Below are 16,568 nucleotides of genomic sequence, written 5' to 3'. Positions count from 1 at the left end.
TGGGTAAAAGCCGCCATGACCGTGACCCGCGTCAACCCTCTCTACACACACTAACTCCACTAACCTTTCTATATCTCATTTACATACAAATAAAGAGACACAAGCTGGTGTCCACTGTGGTTGTGTGTTTCCTCCAATCGTGCTTCTCCTCTTCTTCTCCTTTCCTTTTTCTTGCACGCACGCGACGAGGCATTAGCCCCTTCAATAAAAACTGAGAGCATTCCATCAACAGTGCAGAGAAGAGGCGGCTTATGGTAGGGTGCATGCAATCTCTAGGCTGAGCAAGCGCATAGGGTGTCGCGAGCAAACAACAAGGGAGGTTGTGGTACTGAAACATAAAGCTGGGTAAGCGACAACGTGGCTGAACAAAAGCTCTAGACTGTGAAGCTAGGTGATTGTAGTGCATGCTATGTACGAAGGCTAGGTGGGAGGCTTTCGATGCATAGTCATCACAAAACACCAATTCGGTAGTAGGCCTCAATGCCGCAAAAAGATTACCACTGGTCCTCCATGCTCAAGCCACGTTAGCGGGCTACGGGGAACCTTCAAACTCTGAGGCGTATTTGTTTTTGCTTTATAGAGGTGTATAATAGATTCTCATAGAGGTGTATAATAGATTCTCCGGACTCCAACCGCTAAAATGCTTTGCAATTGGGATCTTACCACGTGGAACACTCTCCGATGCTGGGTAACCAGGCTTCTTCCGACCTTGCTTGTGCTCTCTCTCTTCTGTGTCGACGTATAAGTGAAGGGCAAACTAAGAATGAGCTTGTTGAGCGATGAGCGCTCCTAGTCGCGGAGGTTTGCAAGCATTGCCCCTTGTGCAGTACATTGACTACGTCATCTCACAGAAGGGCCTCCCCTATCAAGAACCCGCGAAGCCTACCATCAGATCACATCTCTCAAGCTTGGTGCAGGAATTCCCTTGCCTGCGTGTCCAGTTAGAGGCTTTTCAACGCAGCGATGGCAGGCCCTCTTCCCTCCTCCTCCAAGTCAGCGGCACCATCCCCATTCTCTTCCTCCAGGTATTTTACAATATTCCTATTGTTATCTGGCTTGCTGAGCAGTACCCATTTTGTGCCCCCCTTGTCTTTGTCATTCCTTCGCCTTTCATGATCATCAAAACTGCCCATCCTCTTGTTGATGGATCCGGTTTGGTCTCTTCCACCCACCTTCGCTCTTGGGTTTACCCTACTTCAAACCTTGTAGACCTTGTTCGTAGCCTTTGTTCTGCATTTGGGCAGGACCCTCCTCTTTATTCTCTCAATCGTCCTCCTCATGCTGCCGATGGAAATTACACCTCCATGGCTTCTCCAGCACCTTCGTCATCTTTGTCAGCAAATTCGACGCCAGTATTGTCTACATCTGCTTCATCAGTGCTTGGCCCGGGTTCCTTGTTGCAACCACCTCCACCTTTGGTTAACAGCATGAGAGTGCCCAGAGCTCATTCAGCATCACCACCTTTATCATCGACATCAGTACTAGGCCCAGGCTCACTATCACAACGTGGGTCTTCACATGGACATGCTGTACCTCCCATGATGCAGACACTATCGGCAGAAACAAGGCCATTATTACAGCAGAATCTTTCAGATGCTCATGGTGACTCTGTGGCTTACCACCAACCATTAGCACGTCCATCATCAGCTTTGGCTGGGTCACTTCCTATTCTTCCATCAGCACATCAGTATCCTGCGAATCATCATGATGCTGGAGCTCATGTTGCCCAGTCATTACCTTCCACATCAACAACAGCATCATTACTTGGACCTGGAAAAATATCTCAATGGTCTGCCCACGAGGGAAGACACACAGTTCATCCGCAAGCAGCCCCGCAATCGTCAGTATTATCAAAACGCCCCAGCAAATTGGCAGAAGGCCAATGGCTTGCAAAAGGCTCTTTGGCACATGAGGGGTCATCGCTGCATTCCATGTCAAGCGCAACATCCCTGCTCGGCCCAGGAAAGTCTTGTAAGCTGTTTCCTTCATATGATTCAAGAAACTCGCAAATTTATCTACCCTCACCATTACCAGCATCGCAATATGGCCATGTAATGTCGCACTTGCCAACAGCGGCATCATCATCTTCACCCTCATTGCTTGGTAATGGCCCCTTATCTCAGTTTCACCTTTCGCATGCGCATATGGGAGTCCCTATGGCTCAAGCATTACCAACATCAGTGCCAGGACCCATAACTTCATCGTCAGCTGTCTCTAGAGTGCAGTCACAACAACATTTTGTTGTTAGTGAAGGGGAGTTTTTGAATACAGCAGGCTCATTTGAGAGTCATGTTCAACGTGCAAGAGGTAACCACCCCCTTTCTGTGTCAAGCTTCATGAACCCGGTCTCCACCTCAGCACAACAAAGTGTCCAGTCACCGTCAACATTTACAAATCCTCTACTTGGTACAACAGGTCATACTCCTGACAAAAGGCAGGATCTGATGAATACACTTATTGGATGCCTGCAACGGGACCTAGGCGAGTATAGAATGGTCAAAGAGAAAGATATGCTCAACTTAATGGACATGGAGGGCCTGTTGAAGCACCGGCAAGGGTTGTGCAAAAAGGGTGTTGAAGAGCTCGAATTGCAAAAAGAGAATCTTGAAGTGCAGCTACAGAATATTCTTATAAATACCGACTTTTTGGAGACATGGCTCTTGGCTAATGACAAGAGTAATGTGGAAATAGATATAGATGATAGTTTCAAACCTTGTGATGTTCTCTCATACCAACTTCTTGAATGTACATCTTTAGACCTGGCTATAGAAGATGAATTATATTGTCTAGATCAAGCTGCCCAAAAGGGTATTGTACCAGTGGATTCTTACTTGAGACTTGTAAGGACGCTTTCCAGGGAACAATTCTTTCAAAGGGCACTTGCCGTTAAGATAAGAGTTGCTCAAGGGCAATGTTGAAACTGGCAGTTCTGTTGGACGGAATAGTATATAAAAGCTTTTATGGTACAGTTTTCTTTTGAAAGAATTTGCAGACAGATTCTCTCATTCTTTGATTCGTTTATCGAAAATCACTCATGACAGCTATCGAGTTTACATAACTATCTCTATCCTTTCTTGCATTTTATGCTCCCCCTCTCTCTCTCTCTCTCTCTCTCTCTCTCTCTCTCTCTCTATGATGCTTAGCGGGGCATGAATGATGCAAGTTGTGAAGTTTTGTGTTTCCTCTACAATTTACTATTGAAGTTTTCCATAGAAGATGTACTTATTATTTGAAGCTATATTTCTTGTTCTCAAATGGTGAATAGTTGATTTGTGAAATTCGCACCTTACCGGGGGCACGGTTGCATGTATGGTTGTTCTGGTGTTTAGAAACGCCACGCCGGTTTTGGATTAGCCAACAGTGCAGATTGGGTACTAAATTGCCTGTTACCACATCAGGTTCAGGTTTTTCTGATCTTGGGGAAAGAGAGAAGAAGACATGTTAAATGCATGTTGCTATGGTTTCGGAACACAGCAGCAATACCCTCAAAGGTGACTGCTTTAAGGGTTGGCGGTAATTTGAAAAGGACAGAAGACATCGTTATTGTAGAGGTTGCCAAGTAAGGGTCACCTTGGCTGACTTTGATGCAAAGATGTTGGGAGAGTGGATTGATGTAAACGCCAGGTGGCTGGGCTGTCAGGGCACCCACTTCGTGATCTGGGAGATGATCCCCCCAGGGTCTCTTACATAGAAGTTTAAGTGGACGTCTATCAAAAGCTATAAAAAGACTGTTTTCAGCTCTAATGAAAATCCTTTCTAGAAATATGCCAAGTGTCCATCAGTTGGTTCTCTAGAGTAAATACCTGCAAAACACACTTAGGTCAGGCATGCATGTGCTCGCACACATTGTGCTCCGAGAAATCGACGGTATGGGGCCATAACCACGTATCATACTAGTCTTAGGCTACCTAACAACGCTGTCTGATGCCAACAAAACTGCTTGGACATCAGATGATCAGACTACACCTTGTACAAATCTGTCAGGTGCAGCGTTATTGAGAGAGAAGGTAGAATTGAGCAATCACAATCCCTCGTGTTGACCTTGTGTTATTGAGGGTTCCTTTTATTGAATTGAGAGAGAGAGAGAGAGAGAGAGAGAGAGAGAGAGAGAGATGTATGGAGAGAGAGTTCTCTCAAGTATAGAGGCAGACCTATGTGGAGAGAGAGAGATCTGCTATAGAGTATGTGGTAAGGTACAAACTTGATGCGTCACGTGCACATGGCTCTGTGTGTCACGTGGACATGCTTCAAAGTATCGGCACTTTTGTGAGCCCGTTCGCAAAACCTGCATGTCCATACGAGTCCAGTAGATTAGGTTTCTAGTTTTGGAACCCTCTTGCATAAATGGTTTGTACAAGCATTTTGACAGATGTTATTACACTTTGGTGTGCATCTGAGATGACGTGCATGTAGGTCTAGGTTAAACGAACTTGTTGGTCCAATCCATTCGTAAAATGGGTCACGAAATTGTGAGTTACCATCAGAAAATTCCCATGTGCGCACATTTTCACATTTTCCCAACTTGGCCTAAAAAGTTGATATAAAGGATACCCTCAACCTAGTGTTTTCTCTCACAATTTGGAGCGCTATCAGAGATCAGCCCAACGTTTTGCATGTGCACACCCTTGCATTTTTGGCTCAACGTTTTCTTCAGCAGCACATCAGCCCAGTATTTTCTGTTTTTAGCCCTTATCCTCACCGGAGAGTGCTTGGATCTGTCAACGCTATCTTTCGTGCTGTAGCTTGGTACTTCGGCTGGCCATTGAGCATCTTCTTGGCCATTCCCTCGCCGCATCGAGTGCTCCCATCATCGGCTCCATCGTCATCTGCGTTTTCAGCCCTTCATTCCTCTCACGTCAGGAGCACAAATAAGCCTAAGATCTACCCCTTGGTGGCCATCAACAACCCCTCATTGAGACAGATCCAAAGGTGTATCAAATCAGCCCCGGAGGTGCTTCACTTAGAAGAGTTATCACGGTGACATTCCCCATTCGAGTCAATAGAGTTTGCATTGAGGTATTGCATGTGATTTACGCAATCAAAAGCAAATACCACACCAACAACGGTGTGGGTGCCGTTGAGAGGGTTGGATGGGACCCCATTGGGTGTCATTCTCCTTCTCTCTCTCTACAAATCTCTCATTCTCTCTCTACAAGGGAATAAAGGAACCATCATTTGTGCTTAGTAGCGCAGATTTAAGCAAGGAAAGAAGTAAAGATTTGTAGAAGTGTAAAAGTCACCATTTCAATTCCGTTGCACTTGACATTGGTATGAGAGCTTTGTGATTTTACACTAATCCGCGAATCTTTGATTTTTTTTTTCTCTCTAGTGTTTGCGTGTGTGTTGTAGCATTTCACCCAAGGACACTTCTCTCACTTGGGGAATTGCAGGTACTGTCATTGTGCGTAGGACCGTACCCCTTGAGCGTAGGAAATGCAAACACCATACCGGGGGTTTCAAATGTGGTGCGCCTGCGAGAGGGTAGTTGAATTGGTGTGCGTGCTTGACCACCAAGTCTGACAGATTGCATGCAGTGGAAACTTGAAGATGTTGATTGCGAGTATTAGGATTAGTTAGTGGCTTATGACGATAAAGGAAGGCTATTCAGATTAGCCTATTAGGTTTGGAGTCTTGACTTTGTTTGCACAACCATCTCTCCCATCTGCTTGGAGAATTCCATCATTTCAGAAAAGGCATTGCATCGCCATCAATGTGTACACGTCTTTGGTAGCACATCTGGTCCATACTAGTTGCATCTTCTTAGCAATCAGTGGCCATCAAGCTGGAGATAAAGGGTTCCAATCCGAGGCAACCATCGTGGGAGTTCGTAGACATCATGAGCCTACATTCGCAGCCACATCCATTGCAGAGACAGAGCTTCCATTATATGGCAATCTAGTCAAGGCCCCAAGAAGAGCCTCTATCTTTGAGGAGTTACTTGGCGATTTCATGAGACATCATACAGAGTACTTGCCATGGTCCGTGGGCATTCCAAAGGACATATCCATCTTCATCTCCCATTCGGTGTTGCTCTCGCCAATCTTCCTGCGTAGAGGCAGCATAGGTTGGCCGGTAACCTTTGTGGGCATCATTGTTTGCATATCCAGTCATTCGTTCTACGAGCATCCATCCAAATTGTAATTTGGTTCACACCATGTAAGTTGGGGCAGCAAAGGCAGGTCGGTAACCAACAATGAAATCGTTGATCCACGAGGGAGTCCAGTGTTTGCGAGTAGATGTATCATCACCATCCTTGTCTTTTGGACATTTCCACATCTGTTGCTAAATTGGCTTTATCTAACAGAAAAATAATTCTAAATGAATTATTGGAATTTTAAGTGAGAGGGGTTTTCTCACTGGAGACATCCGAGTACAGAGTATTCCTAGTGCGTCATTTAAAGTAATGACGGGAACACTGAGAACGGGAATATCTGTAAGGCCACTAGGAACGGGTACTTCTGATGCGTCACATCGGATGGGTGAAAGGGAGCATCGGAAAGAAGTATCCGACCATCCGGGAACGGACATCTCTGATGCGTCATAGGATGGGTGACATAGAGCATCGTGAAGGAGATTGTACCGTAAGTTCGGTAGTAAAGGACTAGGTGATGGGTATTCCTGATGCATCACAAGGTGGGTGACGGGTGCATCGGAAAGGGAATATCCATAGTCGGGAGGAAATTCCGAATTGTGTTAGAATTGTGCACAAGGAAAAAGCAAGCACTTGAATGAAGATGGGTTCGGAGGAAACTTTGAGGAAAAACAGATGCTTTTTGAGAAAGCGGGATTGCTTTTCGAGAAAGCAGACGCTTTCCCGCGAGGAAGTCGATGTCTGCATTGCAAATGTGCGTGTGATTGCATCCAGGGACGCCTGGGAAGTGTTGTGAAAGCATTATTTTTAACTTATAAGCTTTTATTGAGTTTTTGGACAGATTCAGACTATTTTTAAAATATGCCAGCCGCCCATTTAATAAGTGGGCAGCCATATGATAAATAAGGCCACAGATCAGCCAACGTTTTCTCTCTCTCTTTTTCTGGCAGAGCAGCAGAAAAACAGAGATTGAAAAAAAAAAAAAAAACGGATGCGATCTCTACGCGAGCAGCTATTCGTGCCCGTGGCTAGGAACTATAAAAGCATCACATGCCCTCACTCAGAGGGAGGACCAATCTTTGCAAGGAGGAGATGCTGCTGCAAATTTTAGTCGTAAAGAAACGTTGCCGGTGATGCCCATGGCTGCCCCAAGTGTACCAGATGTCGCCAAGACCCAGCGCGCGAGTTCCCTCGCGAAGAAGTGCCTACGAAGCGTGTTTCCATCGCAACAAGTTGCTGTTTTTCTCTGTTTTCAGCCCATAAACGTCGTAGACGGGGCTGATTTACGAGAAGGAACCCGAGAACACACCTCTTCTGTGTGTAGGATTGGAAGAGAGAATTTTCTATGTAGAGATCTCTTCTGGGGAATTGTTTTTCGAGAACGGAGTTGCGTTTCGAGCGTTGAGACTTTGAAGGAAACGATTTTCTTGTTATGAACTCTGAGTATTTGTTTGCAGGTGTACTTCCTCTTAGTGAGGGAGTAGGAGCAGAGGAAGGTATGAGCCTCTGCAGGAGAAAAGCGCTCTGAGGAACTAGAGCCAGATCAGCCCAAGGGTTTTGTACCCGAGTTTGGGAAGTAGATCCACGGATTGGAGAGAGGTAGTCTCTCAAGTTGTGATCCGGAAGTTGGGATTCCCAAGCAAGGACTTCGTGTCCGGGAAAGCAGAGTTGTTCTGCGGGAAGAGGACTCTGGAAAGAGAGTTCTTGAATAGAAGACCCTTGAACTTTAAGTGAGAGGGCAGGTTTTTAATCAAAGTTACATCTTTGAGGAAATCATAAAGTGCATTATGCTTGTTTGCTCTTTTGCACGAGGTATGGTTGTGTCTAACCAGGACAATCACTCTCGAGTGTTTATGAGAGTTAGGTTGAGTCAGAACATTGTTTATACGATGAATAGCTTTGCTTAACCATCCGGAAGGTCCATGATTGATCTGGTATCCGGTAGTTCTCCAACAAATTACCTGCTATTGCGGGTAGGAAATTATGAAGGAACCATTCTGAGTTTTCAAGCAAAGAAAAGCTTTTATTAAGCTTGAGTACTCTTTAAGCCCACACTCCCTACCCGGTAAGGGAAGATATGGTAGTGCTTTTTGCACAAGTGAATGAACACTCTCTTTACGAGGGAAGGAACAAGCGACGACTACGGCCTGTGCTTGAGGAATCCAAGGATTAAAATCCTAGATTATTTGATGAGCGGGTTTTGCTCTAAGATCAAGCCAAGTGATCGTCAAGTTGAGCGTCTTCGCTCTAAGGATCTTACGAAGGGAAGGTAATTTCCCAGGTTCACCGAAACTTTAACACAGCTTAAGAATTATGTACACTTTTGAGTACATGGATAACACACGAAGATGCAGACCTATGCCAAGGAACTGGACGAGAGTTTGTTATACTCTCTTGAGCGCCTTTTTGCGCGCAAGAATATTCCGACACGAGAATCTCTATTTGAGATGTGTTTGGTAGAAGGAATTTGAGTTTCTCTACGGAGAAGAGGTTTTCCGATGGTCGTTGATCATTGAGTACGCTATGTGCCTTTACCATTACAGTAGCAACTTTTGGTTGCGGTATATGTTTCTCCATGAGAAGGTCAAGTAGCATTTACACGCTGCTGGAATAAATTCGAACTATTATGTTCGTAAGAATATAGTTCGCCAACCGTTTCAAAATGGTAAGAATTACATATGGGAGAACATCCCTGAGATTCAAAGAGGGTTCGCTCTATTGTGAACCGGGTTTAAATGTACGTTCAGAAAATGCTATGGCTAGAATCCTATCTGCCTGAGAATTTGCAAGTTGTCATTGATGCTTGCAAGGTGAATCATTTTTTATGATTTTGCAAGAAAGAGACGCTAATGGGCGTCGGGAAAACACTGCTAGTGGTAATAACTCGCAGGAGAATAAGATTGGAAGGAAGTGCCACCGTGCACAAGGAATCTTCGGATTGAAACCATCCGCCTACGTTGAGCGACGGCCCGAAACAAGAACCTTCTTTAAGGTGATCGCAAACTTTGTTTGTGAAAGAAAGACATCGAGCTTAATGCTCTATGACTTGAGCATTCCCTATGTGGGAGGACACAAGAGGTTTAATACCCTCTAGACTAACAGCGTAGGATTATGCGCAAGGACAGATACCTAGATTGATTTCTAGGAGGATTATTCTTCTCGGATTGAGAAGGTGGAATTGAGTTAACAGATTCTCGGAAAGACGCGAATGACGAGTTCTTACATGGCTCGTAAGTTTAATGAATGGTGAAGGATATCCTCGAGGTACTAGAGGAAGGACATGAACTGGTAAGGTAAGTATTGAATTATTGAATTTTTGTTTAATTTAATTTCTAAGTTCTCTTTTGAGAAAGGACTGGCTCAACACACCATTGAGCAAGATTTGAAATTTTCCGGTTTCTCTCTGGCAGTTCAGTTGGATCTCTACAGTTGAGGACAACTGTTTATAAGTGAGAGGGATGTTGCTAAATTGGCTTTATCTAACAGAAAAATAATTCTAAATGAATTATTGGAATTTTAAGTGAGAGGGGTTTTCTCACTGGAGACATCCGAGTACAGAGTATTCCTAGTGCGTCATTTAAAGTAATGATGGGAACATTGAGAACGGGAATATCTGTAAGGCCACCAGGAACGGGTACTTCTGATGCGTCACATCGGATGGGTGACAGGGAGCATCAGAAAGAAGTATCCGACCATTCGGGAACGGACATCTCTGATGCGTCATAGGATGGGTGACATAGAGCATCGTGAAGGAGATTGTACCCTAAGTTCGGTAGGAAAGGACTAGGTGGGTCTTCCTGATGCGTCACAAGGTGGGTGACGGGTGCATCGGAAAGGGAATATCCATAGTCGGGAGGAAATTCCGAACTGTGTTAGAATTGTGCACAAGGAAAAAGCAAGCACTTGAATGAAGATGGGTTCAGAGGGAACTTTGAGGAAAAAAAGATGCTTTCTGAGAAAGCGGGATTGCTTTTCGAGAAAGCAGATGCTTTCCCGCGAGGAAGTCAATGTCTGCATTGCAAATGTGCGTGTGATTGCATCCAGGGACGCCTGGGAAGTGTTGTGAAAGCATTGTTTTTAACTTATAAGCTTTTATTGAGTTTTTGGACAGATTCAGACTATTTTTAAAATATGCCGGCCGCCCATTTAATAAGTGGGCAGCCATCTGATAAATAAGGCCACAGATCAGCCAACGTTTTCTCTCTCTCTTTTTCTGGCAGAGCAGCAGAAAAAGAGAGATTGAAAAAAAAAAAAAAAAAACGGCTGCGATCTCTACGCGAGCAGCTATTCGTGCCCGTGGCTAGGAACTATAAAAGCATCACATGCCCTCACTCAGAGGGAGGACCAATCTTTGCAAGGAGGAGATGCTGCTGCAGATTTCAACCGTAAAGAAACGTTGCCGGTGATGCCCATGGCTGCCCCAAGTGTACCAGATGTCGCCAAGACCCAGTGTGCGAGTTCCCTCACGAAGAAGTGCCTACGAAGCGTGTTTCCATCGCGACAAGTTGCTGTTTTTCTCTGTTTTCAGCCCATAAACGTCGTAGACGGGGCTGTTTTACGAGAAGGAACCCGAGAACACACCCCTTTTGTGTGTAGGATTGGAAGAGAGGATTTTCTATGTAGAGATCTCTTCTGGGGAATTGTTTTTTGAGAACAGAGTTGCGTTTCGAGCGTCGAGACTTTGAAGGTAACGATTTTCATGTTATGAACTCTGAGTATTTGTTTGCAGGTGTACTTCCTCTTAGTGAGGGAGTAGGAGCAGAGGAAGGTATGAGCCTTTGCAGGAGAAAAGCGCTCTGAGGAACTAGAGCTAGATCAGCCCAAGGGTTTTGTACCCGAGTTTGGGAAGTAGATCCACGGATTGGAGAGAGGTAGTCTCTCAAGTTGTGATCCGGCAGTTGGGATTCCCAAGTAAGGACTTCGTGTCCGGGAAAGCAGAGTTGTTCTGCGGGAAGAGGACTCTGGAAAGAGAGTTGCAGGGATGCCATGCCCTGAGTCTGGAAGGTGAGATCTAGACGCGAGAACCTTGATTCTCGAGGAATTGGAATAAGGAACGGAAGTTCCTTGGAATAGGGTTTTGCCCTAGGAATCGGAAGCTAAGGCTTCCGGGAATCATCAAGTCTTATTCTAGAATGAACGTGGTAATACGTTCGGTTCAAGTGCTTGTATATACTTCTCCTCAGTAATAAAGATACTATTACGGGGGGGGGGGGTGGGGGGGGGCAGCCCATCTTCTGGTCCTCAATACTGTGTCGATCTTATCACTCTATCTCTCTCTCTCTATTTATTTCTCTCTATATCCTCTGGCTTCAGTAATAAGTGATAAATCCTATTTATCCGAATGTATTTTATATTGTTATGCGCTCCCGTTTGTGACAACATCACCCTAGGGATCCTCTCTCAAAAGTTGATGTGGAGGACATCATCTAGAAGGCCATTCATAGAATTGTTGGAAGCATTTGGTATGATCAAGTGGTCCCAAGCAACCCTTTGAAGGGTCCCTCACACCATTACCAATGTGGAATTTGCTCTAGATTGCAATTAATTGAATGTACAAAGATGCAATACCTGAATGCACGACTCAACTCGACTCTAAGATGATTACCGCTATGGCCACTCTCTAAGATGAAGCACCTCGGGGCCTGATTTGATGCATCAATGAGATCAGGATTGATGTGGGTTGCGGATGGCAACGGCGAGGCAGATCTGGGGCTGATTTGCACGCCCAACGTGACAGGATTCAAGGGCTGAACGCTGGCTGCAAAAATGCAGACCTGAGATGCAAAAATGTAGCAGCTCCAACAATGTTCGCAGGTTGAAAATGATGCGGCTGATGCGTTGAGGATGCGACAGCAATTGGCTGAATCACCAAGGCAATGGGGTTCTTTGGGACTGAGGGTGATGGGGTGCCAATAACCGGCCGGAAAGCAGCTCCCATCCATACCACCTTGCCCGTTATCCTATTGCCGGAAATGTCACGTTGGAGAGGGGGAATGGGGGACGACACCCGCCACAACCAGAAACGCCTATCTATAGCTCACGGTCAACACAACACCCCAATCCACTCGAAAACACCTTCGAAATGACAATCTACACCTAATCCGCTTCACCTGCCCAGTTCCCAAGCGCACACACGCTATCTAGGACCGCAAAAGGAGCCGACACCTCACTGCACTTGCTTTGCCTCCCTCCGCGCATACACTCACCCTTTGTCTCTCTCTTTTTGCAAAGCACCAACGATCCGGGTGTACACACGCTTCACCGGCACCGCGGCTGGCAACAGACGAGACGATAAAGAGAAAGGGGGAAGGGGGATGCGACACGGCACCATAGACCAAAAGGGTTGTGCATTAATGGCTTCCAAGCTCCATTACAATCCTTCTCCAAGCTTCTCTCTCTTCTCCTTTCATGTACAGTGCAAGGAAAAGCTAAAAAAGCCCCTCGTTACAAAAAGTTTTGCCCCTTTATTGGGCTCGTTTTTTGAATTTTTAGACATTTTTCATGGTAGGCCGACATGTGGCACTCCCCTTGGGAGGATTGACCTTGCTTTGACCAATTTGAATACATCCCTAGGCCTCACTTGCACACCCATATGTAGGAGCCCTTTAGGAAGCAACGACGGCGCCGTTGTTGCTCCTAAAGGCGAGCTTGCCTTCAAAAATCCTTGGGCAGGGGGGACGGATCCAACCCTCACGGGCTCCACGTCATCATCTCTCCCGCGCGGGTAGAGCCGCCCCGCCTCGCCAGTTGCCGCCCAAAACCGCTGCAAACTGCCACCCGCCGCCTGCGCAGCGCCGGTGGCGCCTTCCGGCATAGCCCACGAGCTCAAGGAGCTCCACTCTCTTCTTCTCATGCCAATGGAGTGCCCACGATCCAGCCCTTATAGAATGTGCCCTTGCCTCCATCCTGCGCATATGGAGCAATGGGGCGCCACGTGGCGGCCCCTAGTCTTCCAAGGCCCCTTTAAAAAAGAATCACTTGTGAGGGATTCCCTCTTGGGTGCCAAATTGCCCCTCCCTTCCATTCCTTGTTGACAAGTCTCACTCCAGAACTGTAAAGCCGTGTTCCGAGACTGTATGCTCGGCTCCGTCCTACACCATTTCCACCGGCTTTTGACTTCATTGAGCCCGCCGTTCGAGGCCGCCAAAAAACCAAAAAAAAGTATGTGCATCATTCTCCTTAGTACCTGCTGCCACTTTCAACTTGCTATAACTTGTTGACCAGGTACCCGATTGACGTGCCGTCAATTTGTGCTAACCCCACATGGTGCATACTTCCATCGAAAACTTTGGCGAGGTTCAAAAGACGCCAGATGGCACGTCTTCCAATGCGGTCAAGTGGGCTTAGACCCGACCCCCGAAAAATCTTCTAATGGCCATAACTTGCTATCCAGAGCTCCGATTCGCAATCCGAGATGACAGGCATGCTCCATAACTCAAGCTCTACACGTGTATGCACTGACACTGGCCCGGGCCACCTTTCCCCATCTGCCCTGTCCGTCGGGGATTTGCTACATACCCTTTCTTTAAATTGCAATATCTAGAGCACCGGGGCTCCGTTTGACGAGCCGTGTGGACCGGCCTAGAGAGCACACTGAGGACCACACTTTGACACATGATGCCCGCCTTCTGGATACCTTTTGACTGCCAGCCCTGTTAGCCACCGTCTGGAGCCTTCTTGGCCCAAAAAACTGCATTGGACATACATTTCCGCTTCCACTGGTCTACCGAGGACTTTTCCACTTGCTTTAGCTCGCCGCCACGCACCTGCTACCATCCATAGCACTGCTTGTCACCCTTCCTGGCACGGACCAACTTTGGTTGCACCATCATTGCCCACCCCCTAGTTGAGCATTTATGCTCAACCACACACACGTTTATTCCATTAAAAAAAACTGCAACACCAAACTGGCAACCAAAAGCACTGCAAAACCACAACCATATGTACAAAAGCTATCTTTTGTCACCTGGCACACCTTCTCAAGCGGGTTGCCCAGCCCCCTGTTATACCGCATTGACACCACCTGGGTGAAACACCTGCCATTGATCATCTGCAGCCACTTGTAGCACCCTTGCATAGTGCCACACCAAAGCACATAACCAAGTGCATACCGAAACCGCCAACAACATACTTCTACTACTCCATGCAGCCAATGGCATACTTCCCATTTGCAACAAAGCACCTCCACGAACACCAAATAGAGCACCATCGTGCTCACCATCCTGCTCAACCAACAATCCTGACATACTTGACGCACCCTCCCAAGCATGTAAAGCTAGATCCTCATCTAGCAGATCCTGTACCTGCTCAACAGCCCATTGCACAGCCACTTTTATCAGCATCCCTTTCAACCAGCATTCACAAATCCCCTTGGAAAGCATAGACACCACCTTCGAATCCGCATCACCTGTCATAGAGTGCACTGATTGCATAGGAAGCACCTCTATCTTTGACTCTGCATTGCCCTTCCCACCTGCCATGCACTCAATTCCAGCATCGTCGAGCTCCTCTTTGTCAACTGGCCCTTCAAGGTCAATAAGCACCACTTGCTTGTCAGCTTCCATCACTTGCTCTCCTATCGCTGCATCACGCTCCGCCACCATAGGCAAGACTTCCCTATCTCTTTTGGCAAGACTTTGCACCTGTTGCACATCCATGGCACACTCCACAACCACTTTCACCAACATGGCCATTAGCATGGCACCACACGTCAGTTTCACTTGCACATCATCATTTGTAGGCCTGGGCCGCTCCACATGGTCTTGAGTTTGATCCTCAGTGGGGGCACCAGAAGATGGACAGGGGGAATGGGGGACGACACCCGACACAACCAAAAACGCCTATCTACAGCTCACGGTCAACACAACACCCCAATCCACTCGAAAACACCTTCGAAATGACAATCTACACCTAATCCGCTTCACCTGCCCAGTTCCCAAGCGCACACACGCTATCTAGGACCGCAAAAGGAGCCGACACCTCACTGCACCTGCTCTGCCTCCCTCCGCGCATACACTCACCCTCTGTCTCTCTCTTTTTGCAAAGCACCAACGATCCGGGCGTACACACGCTTCACCGGCACCGTAGCTTGCACTTCATGTTGCTCCTCGCACACACTTGCTGCTTCCCTACTCACATGCAAGAGATTGAACTCATCATACGTGGATTGAGACGACTCGGTCTCCCAACTCGTGTCTGCATCCATAGAGCTACTGTCACTCGACTCAATCTCCTCCTCTATTTCTAGCTCAGGAATCTCCTCTAGCTTCACCGCTTCGACTTCGTCTACAAACCGCACTCTTTGGCCTTTACCACATTTCAACGGAGCTTCTACGACCACACCTTGACTCGGCAGCACCTCCTTTGTCCACTCTGGACCCACCTGCACATCCTCCACAATTGGAGCCTCTGTAGCCGACATCCTCGGCATAGGAACCACCTTGTCTCTCTGTAGCCAAAGAACCCTTGGTTCTTCTCGCACTTGCACTTCCCTTTGCACCATTATTGGATCGGCTACTACTGCATCAACCCGCTTTGGCATCACAACACTTGGCAAATCTTGCCTGGCTTCGTGCTTCTTGAGAATCTTCTTGGTCCGCCCTCTTGCCAGAGCCCCCGCCTCTTCATATGACACCGGGTCATCAATCTCCACCTTGTCTCTTACTTCTTCATGCAGGCAACCCAGAAACTTGTTCAATTTTAAAAACCCAACATTCTCAGCAGCCGTTACCTTGATTAGCTTTCCCAAAAGGACTTCAAACTCCCATAGGAACGCTTGAAAATCTGCTTCCAAGCTTCGCTTCAAATTGTCCAGTCTTCTCTTTAATTCATTCAGCTGCGCATCCACTACATATCTGCTTCGAAAAGCCGCCTCTAGGGCTTCACAATCTGCCTTTTCTTCATCACGGAGGCCATTGAACCATAGCCTCGCTTTACCACCAACTAGGAGCGGGAATACCTGTACTGCACCATCTTCCATCCACAAACTGCTTTCCAACACGAACAGTCCATAGTCTTGAAGCCAAGTTTCCGCATCTTCGACCCCAGTGAAAATGGGAAATCCGGACCACGCCATCTCTTCTCTAGCAGCACCTGCTCTTCAAAGGTCGCACCTTTGGCATTACCAAAATCACCGCTTCGACATCAACTAGGAGCATCAGAACGCTCCTCCGTGGGGGCACTAGAAGATGGAGAGGGGAAATGGGGGACGACACCCGGCACAACCAGAAACGCCTATCTATAGCTCACGGTCAACACAGCACCCCAATCCACTCGAAAACACCTTCGAAATGACAATCTACACCTAATCCGCTTCACCTGCCCAGTTCCCAAGCGCACACGCGCTATCTAGGACCGCAACAGGAGCCGACACCTCACTGCACCTTCTCTGCCTCCCTCCACGCATACACTCACCCTCTGTCTCTCTCTTTTTGCAAAGCACCAACGATCCGGGCGTACACACGCTTCACCGGCACCG

The 16,568-nt window shown here is 47.0% G+C and overlaps 1 protein-coding gene across 2 annotated transcripts; it reads left to right on the top strand.

Moving 5' to 3' along the window:
* The first annotated feature begins 668 nt into the window (after positions 1–668).
* LOC147458985 (protein ELC-like) lies at positions 669–3,005 on the top strand. Of its 2 annotated transcripts, XM_086510381.1 has the most exons (2): positions 669–2,307; positions 2,416–3,005. In XM_086510381.1, exons 1-2 carry the CDS (start codon positions 780–782, stop codon positions 2,916–2,918), a joined length of 2,031 nt encoding a protein of 676 aa, XP_086366507.1. In that variant the 5' UTR covers positions 669–779; the 3' UTR covers positions 2,919–3,005. The 2 variants fall into 2 exon arrangements, with proteins under 2 accessions (XP_086366507.1, XP_086366506.1); XM_086510380.1 differs by having other exon boundaries at positions 670–3,005.
* The last annotated feature ends 13,563 nt before the right edge of the window (positions 3,006–16,568 follow it).

This window comes from Adiantum capillus-veneris, chromosome 4 (assembly GCF_014529385.1).
Source record: "Adiantum capillus-veneris isolate H3 chromosome 4, ASM1452938v2, whole genome shotgun sequence".
Taxonomy (NCBI): Eukaryota; Viridiplantae; Streptophyta; class Polypodiopsida; order Polypodiales; family Pteridaceae; genus Adiantum; species Adiantum capillus-veneris.
Note: the sequence above shows the minus strand (reverse complement) of the source record. Positions and strands in the feature narration are given on the sequence as shown.